Source organism: Theropithecus gelada, chromosome 8 (assembly GCF_003255815.1).
Source record: "Theropithecus gelada isolate Dixy chromosome 8, Tgel_1.0, whole genome shotgun sequence".
Lineage (NCBI taxonomy): Eukaryota > Metazoa > Chordata > Mammalia > Primates > Cercopithecidae > Theropithecus > Theropithecus gelada.
Window position 1 is genome coordinate 57,063,841 of NC_037676.1, and position 20,383 is coordinate 57,084,223.

A 20,383-nucleotide genomic window follows, 5' to 3' on the forward strand; every position below is an offset into this window, starting at 1 on the left:
ACAAGTTGAGACTGTGAAAAGTCAGGCATTAGTAACTATATTTGAAAGAGAAAAGTGAATATAAAGTGTACAAAATGTAGTTGTAATACAGAGAAGGGTATACATAATAGTTTACGTTTAATTATTTATTAGTTTTAATAAATAAAGGAGAAACATAAAATGTTGGTACCTCTGTGGAAAGAGATTCCCGTAAAGCACTGTGCCATTTGAAATCTTAATAAATTCACTTCTATAAAAGATTTAAACATTCTGCAAAATGCTACTGAGAAAATTTATCCAGAGAGTAGCATATTTGATTGTAGGAATTTTATCTTTCAGTGTATCTACTATGATTTTGGATAATATTACTGATGTCATTCAGTATAGCATAGTTCTTTATTACCTGGAATATGAAAGAAAGAAATTAGAAAAAACAAATTATTAACAATTTAGTTTAAATGATGGGATCTCTTTTACATTTTGTAAATTGTTTATATCTTCTATAGATAAAAATGTATTAAAATTCAAACTGCACATTTATTTTATGGATATTTTGAATATATGATTATTTTGCTTCTCATTTTAATTATGTATCTGTTTATGAGTACAAAAAACAAACTTGTTTCTTTTTCTGTGGAAAGGAAGGGAAAAATACAGAAAATTATGCAGAGTAATCCAAGTAGTCCGTGAAAAAGCAGGTATTACACCAAGATGAGGAAGGACTGCCTCAAACCTGCAGGCATCAACATTAGCCAACTAAAGAAGAGTTCACCATGTGTCCCAAAATAGTGAATTAGCCAAATACCTAGAGGGGAGCTAACTACACACATGCAATCTCTCATCTCCTAGGATGGGACTTCTAGGTGGCTCTGCTAATTGTAACAAAATGGTAATAAGTAAATTTCTTAACTTTTGTTTTTAAATAATTACGTATTCCTCAGAAGTTGCAAAGATAATAGAGAGGTCTTGTGTACCCTTAACCCATTTTCCCACAGTGGTTTCATCTCACATAGTAATAGTTCAATATCTAAGCCTTAGTACAATGTGCATGCATAGTTCTATGTTGTTTTATCAGGTGTATAGCACTCATGTGACTCCCCCCACACCACACACACTGCAGTAAAGATCTGTAACTATTCCATCCTTAGAAAGCCCTCCCCGGTGCTGCCCCTTTACAGTCACAGCTCCCCCACCTCCACCCTACCTACCATCATCTCTGGCAAACATGCTTCTGTTTTATATCTCAATAATGTTTAGAATGTTGTATAATTGGAATCATATAGCATATGACCTTTTGAGACTGGCACTCCTTTTTGTTTTTCTTTTTTATTTTTTGAGATGGATTCTCCCTCTGTTGCCCAGACTGGAATGCAGTAGCACCATCTTGGGTCACTGCAAACTCCGCCTCCCAGGTTTAAGCAATTCTTGTGCCTCAGCCTCCTGAGTACCTGGGATTACACGCATGTGGAACCACACCCAGCTAATTTTTGTGTTTTTAGTGGAGATGGGGTTTCACCATGTTGACCAGGCTGGTCTTGAACTCCTGAGCTCAAGTGGTCCACCCACCTTGGCCTCCAAAAATACTGGGATTACAGGCATGAGCCACCACGCCCAGCCAGTTTGCTCCTTTTTATTGCTGAGTAATATTTTATGGTATGGGTGTATCACAGTTTGTCTAACCATTCACCTATTGAAGGACATTTTGCTCATTTCCAGTTTGGGGCCGTTATAAATAAAGATGCTAAAATAAATATGTATGAGACTTTGTGTGGACTTGATTTTCCATTTCTCTGGGATAAATTCCCAGGAATACAATTGCTAGGTTGTATGGTAGTGTATTATGGAAACTGTCAAAGTATTTTCCAGATTGTGCTATTTTATCTCCATCAACAACATACGAGAGATCTGGATTTTTTTTTTTCATCCCTGCAAGCATTTGACAGTCACTAAACTTTTATTTTAGCTATCCTAATAGTTGTGCAGTGATATCTCATTGTGGTCTTAATTTGTATTACCCTAATTCAAAACATCTTTTCATATGCTTGTTTGCCATCCATACATACTCTTTGGTAAAATATATTTTTATATCATTTGCCCATTTTCTAATTGGATTGTTTGTGTGTGTGTGTTTTGTTTTTTTTTTTAATATTGAGCTTTTAGCTTCTAGTAAAACTAACAAATTAAAAAAAGAAGATAAATTACTAATATTAGAAATGAAACAGACGTTATCACTATAGATATTGCAGATGTTGAAAAGAAAATAAGGGAACACCACAAACAGTTCTACCCATAGTTTGCCAGCTTAGATAAAATGGATCGCTTCCTCACAAAAACAAACGAGTACAACTCACCCAATATGAAATGGATTGAAGTAGATAATTTGAATAGCCCTATAATCAGCAAGGAAATTGAATTTTTAATTTTGAAACTCCCAGAGAAGAATCTCTAGGCCCACAGATGGTTTCACTAGAGAATCCTACCAAATATTTAAGGAATGATTAGTTTTGCACAATCCTTACTGGAAATCAGAAGTGGGAATACTGTCTAGCTCATTCTATGAAGCCATTACTACCTTGATCACTAAAACGAGATAAAGACATCCCCAAAAATGGGAAACCACAGACTAATTTTCCTCATGAATATAGATACAAAAGTCCTTAACAAAATATTACCAAACAGAATTCAGTAATCTACAAAAAAAGAATTATATACCATGACCAATTAGGATTTATCCAGGCATACAAGTCTGGTTAAACGTTTGAGAATGAGTCAGTTGTAACCTATTATATCAATAGGCTAAGAAAGAAAAATTGTATGATCATGTTAATTGATGCAGAAATAGCATTTGACAAAATTCAACACCCATTCATAATTTTTTAAACTCTCAGAAAAAATGCGAATATCAACTCGAAAAGAGCATCTATAAATACTCAGAGCTAACACTATTCTTTTTTTTTTTTTTCCTTTTTCTTTTTTTTTTTTTTTTTTGAGAGGGAGTCTCGCTCTGTCCCCCAGGCTGGAGTGCAGTGGCGCGATCTCAGCTCACTGCAAGCTCCGCCTCCCGGGTTCACGCCATTTTCCTGCCTCAGCCTCCCTGAGTAGATGGGACTACAGGCGCCTGCCACCGCGCCCAGCTAATTTTTTGTATTTTTAGTAGAGATGGGGTTTCACCGCGGTCTCAGTCTCCTGACCTTGTGATCCGCCCGCCTCGGCCTCTCAAAGTGCTGGGATTACAGGCGTGAGCCACCACGCCCGACCAACACTATTCTTAGTGGCAAAAAGCTGAATGCTTTTTTCCTAAGGGAAAAGTTTTGCAAGGCAAAACTGCCTGCCTTCAACGTTCTTATTCAATGCAGTGGTAAAAGTTCAGGAAATAAAAAGCATAGGGATTAGAGTTCTTGGGCATGTATTACTGTGCTTTTAGACACAAAAAGCATGATCCATCAAAGAAAAAAGTGATAAATTGGACTTTATCAGAATTAAAAACTTTTATATGTGAAAAACCTTGTTAAAAGGATGAAAAGACACACTTCAAATGGGACAAAATATTTGCAAACTACGTATATGACAGACAACTCGTATCTGTTGGGTGGAGTGTTCTATACATGTCTATTAGATCCTGTTGGTTGTTGGTGTTAGTTCTATATCCTTCATGATTTTCTGTCTAGTTGTTTCATCAATTTTTGAGAGATGGATGTTCTGGTTTCCAACAATCTTGTGGATATGTTTATTTTTCTTGAGTTGTATCAAGTTTTCCTTTACATATTTTGCTTGAGCTATATAAGAGATATAATAAGATGGCTCATGCCTATAATTCCAATTTTGGGGGGCAGAGCAGAGGATAAGTGCTTGAAGCCAGGAGCTTGAGACCAGCCTGGGCAACATGGCAAGACCCTGTCTTCACAAAAAATAAAAATCGGCCTGGTGCAATGGCTTTCACCTGTAGTCCTAGTTATTTGGGAGGCTGAGGCGGTAGGATCATTTGAGCCCAGGAATTGGAGGCTGCAGTGAAGCATGATTGTAACCACTGCTCTCTAGCCTTCGTGACAGAGTGAGCCTGACTCACAATAAAAAACAAAACCAAAAAACAAAAAAAGATGTAATAAGAGATGTTTGACTAGAGAAAAAGGCAACTTAGCCTGACAGTTGACTCAGGTTTAAAACACATGGGATAAGCAACCACATTTGAGAAGCTGGCATTTGAGCAGAATCTTAAAGACTGAGAAAAACTTTTGTAGGCAAAAAAGTAAAGGAAGGGTATCATGAACAGAAGGACAAGTCCTTGATGCAGTACTTGGAGAATGATGTAGATGACTGTGCCCCCCACGTTGTCTGCATTATCATTGCCACCTCCTGGAGGAATGCTTTTGAGGGGTAGCACTGATTTATCTTGTGTCTAACCACAAAAGTCTATGCATAATTGAAATTGTTAGCTTTGCCTACTGTGGAGTTCTTTGTTCCATGATATTTCTTTGAAGATATAAGTTGTTTCAGTTTTTAGAGAATAACCATTATAAAGCATTTCTGTCATCAATATAAACATGAGTTGCTTAAGTATTACAGCAACAAAATTTAAACTCCTATCAAAATTGCAGAAATATTTTGTTACATCAAATAATCCAATTATATATTCGGTCTCCAATTTAATGTATATTTTACAAACTTAAAGAAAATTACCAAGTCCTCGTGATATGTGTCACTCAATCCAAACCCTACAAAATATTTACAAAAGAGGCCATTAAAAAGATCTGCATTAAACTTTTCCTGCTTCATGTTCAAAGTTTAATACAGCCATGCGTTGCTTAATGATGGGGATACCTCTGACAGATGTGTCAGCAGGTAATTTTGTCATTGTGTAAACATCATAGAGTGTACTTGCACAAACCTAGATGGTCTAGCCTGCTACGCGCCTATGCTATATGGGATTGCCTATTGATTCTAGGCCTTGAACCTGTACTACTAAGTAGTGTAGGCACTTGTAACACAGTGATAACGACTTATGTATCTAAGCATAGAAAAGGTACAGTAAAAATATGATATGAAATATAAAAATGGTATACCTGTACAGGGCACTTACCATGAATGGAGCTTGCAGGACTGGAAGTAGCTCTGGATGAAGAAGTGAGTGAGTGGTGAGTGAATGTGAAGGCCTAGGACATTACTGTACACCAATTTATGTAAATACTGGACACCAAGCCTATACTAGATTTATAAAAAATATTTTTCTTTCATCAATAACAAAGTAACCTTAGCTTACTGTTTGATTTTTCTGCAATAGCACAGCTTGAAACACAAACACATTGTACAGCAGTACAAAAATATTTTCTTTATATTTTTACTCTATAAGTGTTTTATTTATTTTTCTTTTTTCTTTCTTTCTTTCTTTCTTTCTTTCTTTCTTTCTTTCTTTCTTTCTTTCTTTCTTTCTTTCTTTCTTTCTTTCTTTCTTTTTTCTTTTCTTTTTTTTTTTTTTTTGAGATAAGATTTCACTCTGTTGCCCAGGCTGGAGTGCAGTGGTACAATCGTGACTTACTGCAGCCCCCACCTCCCAAGCTCAGGTGATCCTCCCACCTCAGCCTCCTCCCAAGTCCAAACTCCTCTCAGGTCCATTATAATTTTACAAGACCACGGCATATATGCAATCCATCATTGACCCAAATGTTGTTATGCAGTGCATGACTATATGTAATTTCTAGATAGGAGGTGGATTTGGTTTTGCTGGGCGTGAAATATAAACCTTCATGGTAAACCTGCCTCTGCTTCCTGGCAATGGCTAATGCCATATGCTCTTGGCCCAATAAAAAGTTTTCCAAAACATCATGGGAACTTTGGGGAATAGAGCATATATTTTTAAAAATATGGTTTATTGAGAAATTAAAGAATCAGATGAAAGCAGAAAATAAAAGCATCCATTATAAACACAATCAATAGAAATTTATATTAATGATATTAATAAAGTGTACAAAGCAGAAGAATCACAAATATGTTTTTGGAGGAGACAACATCGAGAGAACATATAACTTTTGATATATTTATGATGGAATTACATAATCAGGGTTCTAGATGAATATAAGGAGGTTCTCTGGATGTTCAGGATAGGTATTTGACACCATTTTACGTCTAGTATATCTATGATCATTCCAAAAATAATACAGAAAGACCAACAAATGTACATGTTCTTAAGAACTGATTGAACCCAGTAAATATTTAAAAATCATTTGAATAAGCAGAGAGACTTTGATTCACTAGATTTTTCCCTTATCTGGTGAGAAAAGTCGCTGGATTTCTCAATTATTTGATCTAAAATTTACTAATTGTATGAATAGATCTTGTGGAATGATTCTGGGTGGGGGAGGGGAAAGGACAGCACTTGCTCCCATAAACCAGTATAAATTTATCTGAATTAAAATTTTATATCTGTTTAATTTGGAAAAGCTACACATCTAGATGTTTTTAGACAGAATTAAAAAAAAAGAGTATGTATTCTGAAGCTTTTGGATATAACGTACTCTGAATGTCAGTTAGGGCAAGTTAGTTGATAGTATTGATAGTCTTCTATATACCAACTTATTTTTTGTAAATATCTGTCAATTATTGAGAGAAGGGTGTTAAAATCTCCAAATATGATTGTGTATTAATTTATCCCTTTTATTTCTATCAAGTTTTTCTTCCTGTTTTTAAACTCTATTAATAGGTACCTTCACACTTAGGATTATTATATCTAGTTGCTGAGTTGACTTTTTGTCATAAAATGATCTGTATTTCTAGTAATTCTCCGATTCTTAAAGTCACCATTATCTAATGTTAATATACACATGCAGATTTCTTTTGCTTTGTGTTTTCTTGGTATCTAATTTTTCCATCCTTTCCTTTTTTAGCTGTCTGTGTCTTTACACAGTACAGTTTTTATATATGGCATATTGTTAGATGTTACTTTTTTAATCCAGTCTGATAATCTCTGCCATTTAAATAAAAAATTTGATCAATTTACTTTTATAAAAAATGGAGTTGCAATTCACATAGCATACAATTAACCATTTTGAAACATACCATTCAGTGGCATTTAGTACATTTAGTGGTTCATGTTATGCAGCCACTACCCTGTCTAGTTCCAAAACATTTCCATCACCCCAAAAGAAAACTCTGTACACATTCAGCCATTACTTTCCATTCTCCCTTCCCTTTCAGCTGGCAACCAGTAATCTGTTTTCTGCCTCTTCAAATATTTCTTGATACTTTTATATCAATGGACTCATTGAGTACATGGTCTTTTTTGTTTGACTTCTTTCCCTTAGCATCATGATTTTTGAGGTTTATCCATGTTGAAGCCTATATCAGTACTTCACTTCTTTTTATGGCTGAATAATATTCCTTTGTTTGTATATATCAAAATTTGTTGATACATTCATCAATTGTTGGACATTTGGTTTGTATCTACATTTTGGGTGCATAGACTGTGTTGCTTCGAATATTTATGTACAAGTATTTGTCTGAATACCTGTTTTCAATTCTTTTGGGTATATACCCAGCAGTGGAATGTTGGGTCATATGGTAATGCTATATTTAATGTCATGAGAACTGCCAAATGTTTTCCCATAGTGGCTGCACCTTATTGTTGTTTTAGAATTCTTTATATATTCTGGATATTTCAATCTTGTATTATTTTGTTTCTCCTTTCTCTTTTTTGGGATAACCTATTGTTTCTTTATTTTTTTATTTTTTATTTTCTTTTTTTACCATTCAATAGTATCTTCTCCTTTGGCTTATTAACTGTTCCTCTTTTTGGTTTTTAGTGGTTTATGTACACATTAAAATATGCATTTTTAACATGTATAATATAATAAACTTTAAAGAGTGCTATCCTATTCATATCCCATCAAACCCTTGTGCTATTATTGTGTATTTTATTTCTACATATATTACAAACCCCATGAAAGGTAAAACATCCTATTCGTCATTATATTTGCTTTAAACAGTCCATTGATTTGCATAAAATTTAACAAAAGAAGAAAAATTGTGGTTTATGTATACCCTTTTATGTATAGTATATTTACTATATCCATGCTTCTCCTTTTTTGGTATACATTTACATATCCATCTTGTATTATTTCTCTTCAGCCTGAAGAACTTCTCTTTGCATTTTTTATAGTACAAGTTGGCTAGTTACAAATTTTCTTAGCTTTTTTTTTAATGAAAAGATGTTCATTTTACCTTCATTTTTAAAGAATATTTTTGCTAGATATAAAACTTTAGGTTGACAATGTTAATTTGTTCTTAGAACTTAAAAGACGCTTCATTGTATTCTGACCTGCATTATTTCTAAAGCAAAAATAGCCACTATTCTTATTACTATTCTCCTATATAAAAATAGTATTTTTCTTTGGCTGCTTTTAAGAATTTTTCTTTCCTTTTCATTAGTTACTATGATCTGTCTAGGTGTGATTTTCTTTATATATATTTTGCTTGAGATTCACTGTGATTGCTTTTTCTGTGGGTTGCTGTTTTTGGCCAAAATTGAAAAATTTTAATAAATATTTAAGTAATTTTTCTGCTCTATTCAATCTATTCTTTCCTTCCAGGAGTCTAATTATATATATGTTAGTTTAATTGATACTGTCTCACAGGTTGCTGAGATGCTGTTAAATTGTTTTACTAATTTTGTATTGTATATTTCAATATGGATAATTTCTATTAACTGCCTTCAAGTTTACTGACTTTTTTGTGTCTAATTGATTATTTTATTCCATTAATTATTATTTTACTTATTGTGTTTCCTAGATCTAGGATTTTCACTTTTTTAAATATAATTTCTAGATATTGCTTGACAATGCTTATCTCTTTACTCATTATATTCCTCCTTTCCTGTAGATTATACAGCATATTTGCTATATTTTAATATCCTTGTCTGCTAATTCCAACATCCATGTTATTTGCAGGTCTATTTTTATTGACTCCTTTTTTATTGACATTTTACAGTTTGTTCATATGTCTAGTAATTTTGATTGCATAGTAGACCTTGTGGATAATAGTGCAGTAACTCTGGATTATGTTACATTCTTCTGAAGAATGTTGAGTGCTGTTAATTTGTGGATCACCTTGAATGTAGGGGTTTGTTTTTATGCCTTGTTAGGACAGGGCTATTTCAGCTTTATCCTTAGTCTTGAGAGAATCTTTTTAGTAAAGAGATGTAGTTGTCATTTCTAATGCATGGTACTTCTGGGGATTTGATAGAAAGCCTTGGGAATTTATCATGCTTTTATAACTTGGTGTAACTCAAACTTTAAAGTCTTTTTCTCAAGTCACTTGTGGTAAGTAACAGCTAGAATTGCCACTTAGTTATTTTAGCCTTCTGACTTCTTTTCTCTCTGAACTCCTTGCAGTCATACCTGCATGTGAATAGTGTAGTCATTGGTCTAGGATTTGACTGGTATTTACATACAAATTTGTATCACCCACTTTTGTTCCCTCCTTTCTGGGATCTCCCTTCTTAATTTCCAGCTACTCTGGTAGTTCCAAATTAGTTCCAAATTCATTCTGCCCATTCTTCATCAGATTAGACTGTGTGTTTCTGCTTGAGTTTTATCCTCGCTGTTTCTTGTAGAATTGGAAATGTCCTCAGGCAAAAAGCTATACAAATATAAATATTGGTTATTTTCAAGGGTAAGGTCTTTTCTATCTCATTTAAGATCAAATCCCTGGCTTTGCTGTCGGCTTTGTTTGTTTTACAGTGCCCTCAAGCAGAATTTATTATTGTTGTTGCTGGAAAGTTAGGTCAAAATAAGTTACCCTTCTATAATAAAAGTGGACCCTACATAAAGAATTGATTATAATCCATTTATATTTTGCCAAGATGTATCAAGATTTACTTCAAAATCCAGGAGAAATGTGACTGCTATGTTAGAAAAAGTTAAAGATCCATATTAGGGGACATTGGCTTTAACCTTAATCATACAACTCCTTCATAAAGATATCAGGACTTTGTTTCCAGTAGAAATCATTCACTGTTGAAAATACAGACTGCATAACAAAGTATAAGCCACATTTTTCATTCATTTAAATAGCAACTAATTGGATTACAAACTGTTATTGTTAAATTAAAAAAAAGAAAGAAACACAAGCATCAAAGTGTTAACAAGAACCTTTTCCCAGTTACTGGGGCTCAGATACTTATAAGGAGACTGTTATAACAAATCATCAAAACTTTGCAAATTATTATCAGATTTGTGTGCCCACTAAAATTTTGATAGAAGCCAAAGAGAATGAAGGAAACACATGAAATGAAAAAAAATCAACAGCTATATGATTTATTTAACAAATGATTAAAGCAGTCTATTCTCTGCCAAATTTTGTGTAAATACTAAGGGTAGAGAAAAAAAAGACAGAACTCAGATCCTCAAGGAGTTAAGGGTCTAGTGGGGGAATGCCAAAAATGGACAAAGGACTTAAGATTAAATACATAAGACTTAAACTTAAGACTTAAGTTTAAATTTTCTCAGGAAAGTAGGACAAGGGTATTTAAGGTACCCAGAATTGTTTACAGCTAGTAGCTCCTAAATCTTCAGAGGCATCATAACTCTAGATAATCAAATGCGTGAGAAGTCTGTTCCCTCTGAAAGTCAATGTCAGAGTCAGGGACTCGGGACTAGGAGAACATGTTACTCTGTGCAGGGAAAAACCCACTAGAATCTGCGATCACTTAGATTCTTGAAGTTTCTTAAGATTTTTGAGGAAAGAGCTTTTGAACTTAGCTTTGTGAATGACACCAAGACTAAAGAATAAAGCATTTTTTAAACCAAGGACCCCTGTTTAGTTTCAGAAGGAAGCCTGAATACTCTAGACCATAAAGCCCTGTACCCTTTTAAAAAAAAATCTAAGTGTCATTTACTCATTAAGCCAGGAAAGTTTTATTTTCCAGTTCTTTCATAAGGAATTTTTATCCAGGATGTGTAGAGGAGAAGAGTATCATATTTTTCGTGTTGTATAATATAACAAATTGTCTGTGCTTTGGGAGGTGTTTTTTTTGTTGTTGTTGTTTTGTTTTGTTTTTGGTTTTTTTGTTTGTTTTTTTTGTGATGTCACTTCCTCTTAAAATTTACCCGAATGATTTTTAGTGTTTCTAACTTGTTAGAACTCAAGTTTCTAGTTTATACTTCTACATTCCTGCCCTGAGTTGAAAGCTATAGTATTTCCTTGAAGGGCAATCAGTATGTAAAATGAGCTGTCCTAGATGACTTGAGATGCTGAGTTAAGATAAAATGCCCCAGATGGAATTCAGTGATCACAAAGCTAATTTGTGTTTCAATGTGTTTTTCCAACATATGAAAGTGTCTTAAACAGAGGATACAGACTTTACACAACATGAAATTTGCTTCTAGAACTTAAGTTTTAAAAATAACTTATTTTCCATTTATTAAAAAAATACTAAATTTTCATGTGGGTTTAGGGTATCCTGGTTAGAAAAATCCTACATTTTGGAGTCACTGTCCTTTTTTGTGTGTTTTCAAATGTAGGAAGTTAAATGTAGAAAACTAAAAACAGTTATATGCAAGAAAAATTTCTAGGCATATTACATTTTTATTTGATTAAAACTGAAGTGACGCAGGTTGATTTATTAAACCAGAACTAACAGTTCCAAACTAATTTGACTAATATCTTAGAAGCAATTAGAAAGCAGTCTACAGCACTAGCCATGCTATAGTTCAGTCATTTTGGTTCTGGTTCTAATTGGCTAACCCAGGCATGCACAATCTATGGGTAATTTAGTTTCTATGCCATGACACTATTCAGTTATTATTTACAAGTATATTTGTGAATTACCAACAGAATTAGACACAGGGTTTATCAATTTTAATTTCACTTATGATGGCCAAACCGTAGTTTTAATTTCCTTCTGTGAGTGGTTGGACCCATTTTCTGTCCTGTCTTTAGATTAGATATATTTAGACCACTTCTTTTTGTTGTTAGTACAAAATTCTGACTCATAAAAAATAGCTGCTATATTTATTGACTTCTATCATACTTTGTAAGATTGGTACTATTGTAGTATTCAGATGGGGGCACTGAAACTTAGAGAGGTTGAAAAACTTGCTGCAGTTCACACAGCCAGCCAGGGAACAAGGAAATAACTTTCAGACTCAGGTCTGTCTGATATCAAAACCTGAGGTTCCATATTTCTATGGAGAGACCATGTTATTTTGCCTTAGGGTGCATGTTGGAGCTTGGCTACTGATTTCTATCATATTTCCTTCTATCAGTAACTTTGAGGAGGATGTTAGGAGTACTGTACTTATCTGAACTAAGTACCAATGTTAACATTTTTTCTATGTGATAGAATTCCTATAATCACATTGTTCTAGAAATAATAGGAGGGGGACCAACTATTTAGCTTGCCTGTGATGAATTCTGTCTCTGTGCACCCAGACTAGAGAGCATTTTGGCTACAGGACAGAATTTATTCAGAGCAATTATCACCAATATGACAACCCAAGATTATATTATCAAGAAAAATATTTTAGTAGAAAAAAGTAGCAGGTATGCATAACAGGTGTAACTTCTGTGATGATGTGACCATTTATGGTAATACCAAAGGGAGAAAAGATGTTGTAGGTCATTGTGGGGGTGAGGGCAGATGAAATACTAGAAGGCAGATTAAATGGTTTCTAACTATAGTATGTGGCCGTCAGAATTTTGGCCTCATGATTTTTGGCCCTGGTGTTACTCTTATGACTACGTTATGTTCCATGGCAAATAGATTTTGCAGACATAATTAAGGTTACTAATTAGCTGACCTTAAAATAGGAAGATTAGTCTGGTTTATACAGGTGGGCCTACTCTAAGTTATACATGACTCTAAAAACAAACATTTTTCTCCCAATGGTAGCAGAAATTCCAAGCATAAGAAGGGTTTGATGTGCCCTTGGTAACTTGGAGATGCAGAGGGCCACATGTCAAGGAAACTGGGAACTCAATCCTATAGCCACAAGGAACAGGATCCTGCCAACAGTGTGAATAAGCTTGGAAGCAGAAGCTTCCCCAGAGTCTCCAAAGAGGAGCCCAGCTCACCCAGCACCTTGATCTCAGCTTGTGTGGTCTTAAGCGGAAGTTCAGCTGAGCCACATGGTGCCTGGACTTTTGACTCATGGAATTGGAAGACAATAAATGGGTCGTATTTTAAGTAATTAAGTGTGTGGTAATTTGTTACAAGAGAAATAGAAAACTAATGTAGTACATAATTGATCAATTTTTTTTTCACATGACCCCTGTAGGAATTTTCAAGACAAAAAATATTGCTTATTCTGAATAATGAATAATATCTTAGAATATTTGTCATACTGAATAATTGTGTGTTTTGGGGGGGTGCAAAGGAAAACAATCACATTACCAACACGTTTGTAGAATCACAGCATGAACCCTAGTTTAAATCTAGGTGTACATATGGTCTCTTCCTCAGGATCTCACTTTAATGGGAAAATTCAATCTTAATAACACCAGAGCATTAGATTGTCTTATTCTTCAAGTCTAACCACTGAATGAATAGTGTGTAATAATAATTACAATAAAATATGTGTATTGCAAGATAGTAATGGTGAGTTGCTAAAAGAAAGGATGTAATGAAAACTAGCTGGATTTAATTTATTGGTTTCTACATGGTTAGTGGATACATGCTTCACCATATAGAACAGCATTTCATGGTGTTAGAAGTAACTGGTTCTAAGGGAAATTAGTAAGGAGTGTTTATGATAAGAAAAAAAGTAAGTATTGAGTTCAAAATGGAATATGAATTTGGAAATTGGAGATGTAGAGAGTTTTAGTTCCCTTTTATCCTTTGTGTTGCAGATTAATCTCAAAGATATTGGTGAAATCTATAAAATACGTATTGGACACGACAACACTGGAAAGAATCCCAGGTAGTATCTGGAAGAAGTTAGACTTGAAAATACAGCCACAAATGAGCTATTTTGTTTACCTGTTGATTCCTGGATAGCTGAGAATGAAAATGATGGAGATCTATGGAAGGAAATACCCATCATGGGAACTAAGAAAGCACCTTTGCCAGGTATATCATTTCATTTCCTTTGTGATGTGTATTGAAAATTAAAATAATTGAGATGATTTAGAATAGGGGCTGGCACCTTTTTCTGTAAAGGACCAGATACTAAATATCTCACACTCTGTGTGCTATAAAGTCTCTGCGAAAACTGCTCAACTCTGCCAGTGCAGTGAGGTGGCAGATATAGATAATATGGAAACAAATGACGTGGCTGTGTGCCAATAAAACTTTATGTGTAGACTCTGAAATTGGAGTTTCATATGTTTATTTGTTAAAAAATAGTATTCTGGTTTTGATTTTTTTAATCATTAAGAAAAATAAAAAGCATTCTAGCTCCTGGACTGTACAAAAACAAGTGGCTGGCAGATTTGGCCCACAGGCCTCAAGTTGTTTGCCCCCCCTGATTTAGAACATTAGACTTTAGGATTAACACCAGTATGTCTGTTCAAAGGTGACCATGGATATCCAAGAATAGATGCGTGTGTTCAGCTCATCTTTCTTTAAGCTGCTTTGCTACCATTTAGATGTGACTTTCTTCTTAGCTAATTATGTTAACAGATGTCAGCAATCATGAACTTTGTAGCACCTGAATTCCCTTACTGCGTATTTTTTCTTTCTTGCTTGAAAGCGAACTTACCCAATGTCTTAATTTTCTCTCTGTCTATTCCCGGTATCTCTAATAACTACCTTCTTTTTGCCTCCACCACTGGAGAGAAAACGTTATTTCTCAATGGATACTGATAGTCTCTTTGTTCAGAATGAAATGACTGTGTATATGTGTGTGTATATGTGTGCATGTATGTGTTTGTGTGTATGCATGTGAGTGAGTGTATGTGTGTGAATGCTTATATATGTATGTGTTTGACAGAACGTATACATGTGGGTATATGCGTATGAGTGCCTGTATGCATGTAACACTATGTGTATGTGTATATATGTGTGTGTATGTTCCTGTATGCATGTGTGAAAAAGTCTGTGTGTATGAGTGTGTGTGTGTGTTCTTAGTATCCTGGACCTCTGCTGTATTTGATACTGATACTGTTCATGTCTCATTTGAAGAGGCAGAGGTTCTTAGAGGCTCTGGAACCAAGTCTTGGCTTGGTGATGTGATTAGCTAGCCTCCCTTAGCCAACAATGCCTTGTCTGTAAAGTGGTGATAAATAGTGTTTATGCCACAGGATTGTTTTCAGTACATGAGATAATGCATTTATGATATTTAGGATGACATACTTACAGTATACAGCAGTGTTCCTAGCATACAATAATTCCACAAGAAATACTAGCCATTACTATCATCATCATCATTACGTATCTCTCCTACCTTGACCTTCATCACATGGTACCAGCCTAGTACTTTGACTGTTTCATCCAAGTTTTTCTCTTTATATCACTGGCCCTACTTGGTCATTTTGCCTTGAACAGGTGGGTTTAAATGCTTGATTCTTTGCTCCCCTTTGAGCCTCTCTCTAACTTCTATTGTTAATTCTACGCAACAGAATGACACATTTTCTTCTTCAGTCCTGTCTTCTTTCCTGCCTAGAGCCCCAGCACTGCATTAGGTGTTTACCATCACATCATCTTTTTTTTTTTTTTTTTTGAGACGGAGTCTCGCTCTGCCGCCCGGGCTGGAGTGCAGTGGCCGGATCTCAGCTCACTGCAAGCTCCGCCTCCCGGGTTCCCGCCATTCTCCTGCCTCAGCCTCCCGAGTAGCTGGGACTACAGGCGCCGCCACCTCGCCCGGCTAGTTTTTTGTATTTTTTAATAGAGACGGGGTTTCACCGTATTAGCCAGGATGGTCTCGATCTCCTGACCTCGTGATCCGCCCGTCTCGGCCTCCCAAAGTGCTGGGATTACAGGCTTGAGCCACCGCGCCCGGCCACATCATCTTTAATACCCACTCATTCAACCATTCCACACAGATAAGGGTAAACACATGCCTACAAACAGGTCTCAGGTGGCTGGTGTGAGCCAGGAGTAATGAGCACCAGAGGAAATCCAGATGATTCAGATAGGGGTCCTATTCTTTAGAAGTCATTCTGTCTTCATGGCCATAGTTATCATCGTCAGTCTAATGACTCCCCCTCTTCTGGCCTCTCATCCATTTCTTCTTTTCAGTATCCCCTGGAAGTCTTTGCTCAGCATTTCAGTAATTCTTTGAACCCTCCCTGTCCCTGCCCGTTCACCTCCTGCTGATTTCTTCTACAATTACTGGAGGGGCTGGGCTTCTCTCCACCAGCTTCTCATTGATTAGCCTTATATCCCACCTGGTGCTCCACGCTACATACTCTCAATCTCTGTTAGAATGGCACAGAACACATGGGTACATGCCCCCAGATATTTGTTGATTAATTCAGACACAGCAAGAAATATTTGGGGTAAGTCCTGCTTAATAAAAGGAGAAATGTAGAATAATACTAATGCTTTATATTTGTATATATTTTGACAGTTTGCAAAAACATTCTCTCATATAAAATTTCATTTGACACATCATAAAGCTCCTGATTCTAATAGTTCTTTCTAGCTATCCTGCAGCCATGTGAAGGTGGCAGTGGTATCCAGGGATGCCCAGAAGATGCTGAAGTGGGAAAAATGAAGGGGTCCTAAAAAATTAAGAATTCTAGTTTCTACCATGCATGTCTCAGGACCTATCTATTCTATTCACCTTGTTGCTAACATGTCAAATTCATTCTACTTTTGAAAAATGATGTTTAAAAAAATGTTGAAGTCCATGGTACTGATAAGAAACAGAAGAACTCTGATGGCGTGCTATACTACATATTTCTTAATTTGTTATGTTTTTAAAGGCTGCATTATTATTATTATTATTATTATTATTATTATTATTGAGATAGAGTCTTTCTCTGTCGCCCAGGCTGGAGTGCAGTGGTGCAGTCTCGACTCACTGCAACGTCCACCTCCCGAGTTCAAGCGATTCTCCTGCCCCAGCCTCCTGAGTAGCTGCAATTACAGGCATGAGCTACCTTGCCTGGCTAATTTTTGCATTTTTAGTAGAGATGGGGTTTCACCATGTTGGCCAGGCTGGTCTCGAACCCCTGACCTCAGGTGATCTGCCCAAGGCTGCATTATTTTAAAGTGAACTTTCAACCCTATTAGACAACTCATTTGTATTTCTTTCAGTTGCTTCTATTGGAGCACATTTGTTACATGCAAAAAGGAAAAAAAAAATGTGGAAGGCAGTTGTATGAGTTTGTTGTTGTTGTTGTTGTTTTTTAATTTGAGGTCCAAGAGAAACTGCATTGTATCTTAAATGAGCTATTGATTTTGGGTCCATTTAACTCGAGCAGCAATAAAGGCTCAGCATGTCTTCCCTGCATCTTTCTGTTCATCCTTTCTCCAAACTAGCTAATGAAACTTTATCCATTAGCATTTCCCATTTAAAGGGGTTAATTTCTTAGCTGAAGCGGACTAACCATTTCTTAAGGTACTTTCTCCAGCAGAAGAATATAATGTAATAATGATACTTACAGCTAATCAGACCAAGTCTTCTTATTTTTCTCAGGCTCTGCAATATCAATCCAGTTGCCCTTTTCCCAGATTAATCATTAAAATCATTAAAATAAGAAAATGAAAAAAATAATAACACCTCAGTATTCAGGAATTAAACAGAGACCAAAACTCATGGGTGGGCAAGGAGCGGTCTGGGCATGCTGAGTACCGTCTTTTGGAAAGTCATCTTGGTGCCATCCAGAGGCTCATTTGTTATTCCCATAACATCAAGGAAAGCCCACAGTGGATTCAGACCAATGAACTGATACTTTCTTGGTTTGGCTTTGAGAAGAGAAGGAAGGAAATGTTGACCTTCAACGTTGTGGGATTGTCTGTCCCTCTGTCGTAGCATTCTCTAGCTGGCCACGGGAAAAACACAGGGAGTCATGAGGAGAAACTTTTAAATGATTAAGCTACCGATACTTTTCTTGGAGTTGCCAGGCTGGTAAAGTCCTACGGATGCACTCGAGGGTTGGGTACTTTTTAATTTCATAGCACAGAAAGAGTGGTTTTCCAAGCAGTTGGCACTTACACTCTGAGCCGATTAATTCTGTGACCTTGCCTCTTATTTTCAAAGGATTGCTGGAATGTTTTCAAAAGGAGAGGGTTTTGAGACTACTAGTCTATAAGTCATCATGCTTTGGGGGCTGAGCTAGATTGCTGGTGGATTATAGTCATCTCCTCCCAGAGGCCAGCACTGCCAAGTGCAGCTTGTTTCATGTCTTTCTCTGATTTATTCACCATCCGCGGTGTTGGTGGGGAGCAGCCCGGAGGAGATGCCTATTGCCCTTGGCTTGTTGTCCTTAAGAGTCTTTAGTTAACGGCCTGGCAGGGATGCTTAAGGCTGATAAGAATGCCGACTCAGCTTGAGGTGGCTTTGCCTCACGTTCTGGCTCCAGGCTCTCTCCAGGAGAGATGGATGATAAAGGAAGGTGAGGTTCGAGGCCCCATCTATGGGTGAAGAAATGTTTGATGCCAGCCTTTGGCAAGTGGTCAGAAGGGCTTTACTTCAAATCAAGAAATAACCATCTGAGAATGTATTAAAGTACCATCATATTTGAAATATGCCTGCTTCAAAATATTTGCATTTATGAAACTTGAAGTCACGAGAAAATAAGCTGAAATGCCTGCTGACAACCTATAGCAAGTTTTAGATAACAACTGAGCTAAATTTAAAAAAAAAAGACAAGCTTTCTTTAATGCTTTAGCCTTTATCACAGTACTCGTCAATATGTGAGGGGAAAACATGGGCTTCAGAATGATTCAGACCTTTTCGTCCACAAGAGGACTGTAGTTCAGATACACAGCATCTGGCCTCAAATCCAGGTCTCCATCACTGACTATGTGAATTGGGGCAAGTGGCCAGGTTTTCTGAGTTTCTGTTACTTTCTTTGTGAAATGGGAAATATAACATCTATTACCAGAATGGTTTCCATTTAATTCACCATCTAAACCAGGACTTTTTTTGAGAGTGAAGAAGGGCTCTGAATCATTATTTCAGGACAGCAGTGTCAGTGGAGACCTTTTTAGGCAAACCCAGGCCATGAGCCTCCTGTGGGGTTTCCACCAGGAGTGCAGCAGAGCAGCGCAATGGGTGCCCATCACAGAGGAGGCACTCAGTACACTAAAATCATTCATTCCCCTCCTTCCTTCGAAGCATTTAGCTGCTATCATGGGAACACTGGTATCACAAAGAGCGCTTTGGGATTAGTACACGCTGTTCTCAACCCCATTGACAGAGTGACCCTCTTAAAATGTCAGTCAGATTATGTCATTCCTTTGCTTACAACCCTCCAAAGATTTTCTAACTTACTAAGAGTAACAGCCAAAGTCATCACAATGTCCTACAAGGACCTACTTGTGTCCCACCACCACCCGCTGTCCCTGACTCCAGCCTCTATTTCCGTCGTGACTCTGGCTTGCATCCCCGAAGTCCTCAGGCCCCTGCCCTTTCTGTCCCGTCTGCTATCACAGGCCTTGCCCAGGCCCCTACATGGCCAGCTCTTCATGTGTGCTCAGGTCTCTGATCCAAGGGACGTTTCCAGTGCCGCTTTCCTGGCAACCTTCTGTAAAACTGCAAGAAACTCTAGTCCCCTCCCAACTATGGCATCCCTTTTCTCTCTATGGCTCAGACGTACTTCTTTTGTGTGTGTGTGAGACAGAGTCTTGCCCAGGCTGGAGTGTTGTGGTGCAATCTCAGCCCACTGCAACCTCCACCTTCTAGGTTCAAGCGATTCTCCTGCCTCAACCTCCTGAGGAGCTGGGACTACAGGTATTTTATTCTATTTATTTATTTATGTATTTTTAGTAGAGACGGAGTTTTGCTCTGTTGGCCAGGCTGGTATTAAACTCCTGACCTCAGGTGATCCACCCGCCTCGGCCTCCCAAAGTGCTGAGATTACAGGTGTGAGCTATGGTGCCTGGCCCAGAGGTATTTCTTTTTCAGCAATCAGATATGTACTTTCAACCAAGAGGCACAGGATGATGCAGCCCCAAACCACCACCGTATATGGTCGTGGATCCTAAACCTTCAGTGCAGACTGGAACTGAACTGTCTGCACATGTTTAACGCTGAATCTCATTTGCCATCTGTTCCTGAGATCTGATTTTTTTGGGCTGTATCAATGTGATCTCACCACAATGAGTGCTCCAAAAGCTTAATTCTTGATGACCTGAGAGAAAGCACTAAAATGGTTCATTAATTAAATCAAAGGGACGCTTCAGCCTAGGGGTTGTCTTCGGGAAGTTTGGTTGCTCTGCCTGCAGAGCTCCAGGGTCCTTGTGCCCACACTTGCTCCAGTTCTGCGGGGGCTGGTAGCCGTCCCTGCACAGCATCGCAGGGCTCAG

General features: G+C 36.9%; 1 protein-coding gene across 1 annotated transcript in view; it reads left to right on the forward strand.

Annotated features, from left to right (window-relative positions):
• LOC112630252 (lipoxygenase homology domain-containing protein 1-like) overlaps positions 1 to 20,383 on the forward strand; it is a 121,773-nt gene that overhangs the window by 75,520 nt on the left and 25,870 nt on the right. The window contains exon 7 of the mRNA XM_025394415.1: positions 13,816 to 14,035. Coding sequence (XP_025250200.1) covers positions 13,816 to 13,890 — 75 coding nt within the window. The 3' untranslated portion in view covers positions 13,891 to 14,035. The remainder of the gene's footprint in view (positions 1 to 13,815; positions 14,036 to 20,383) is intronic.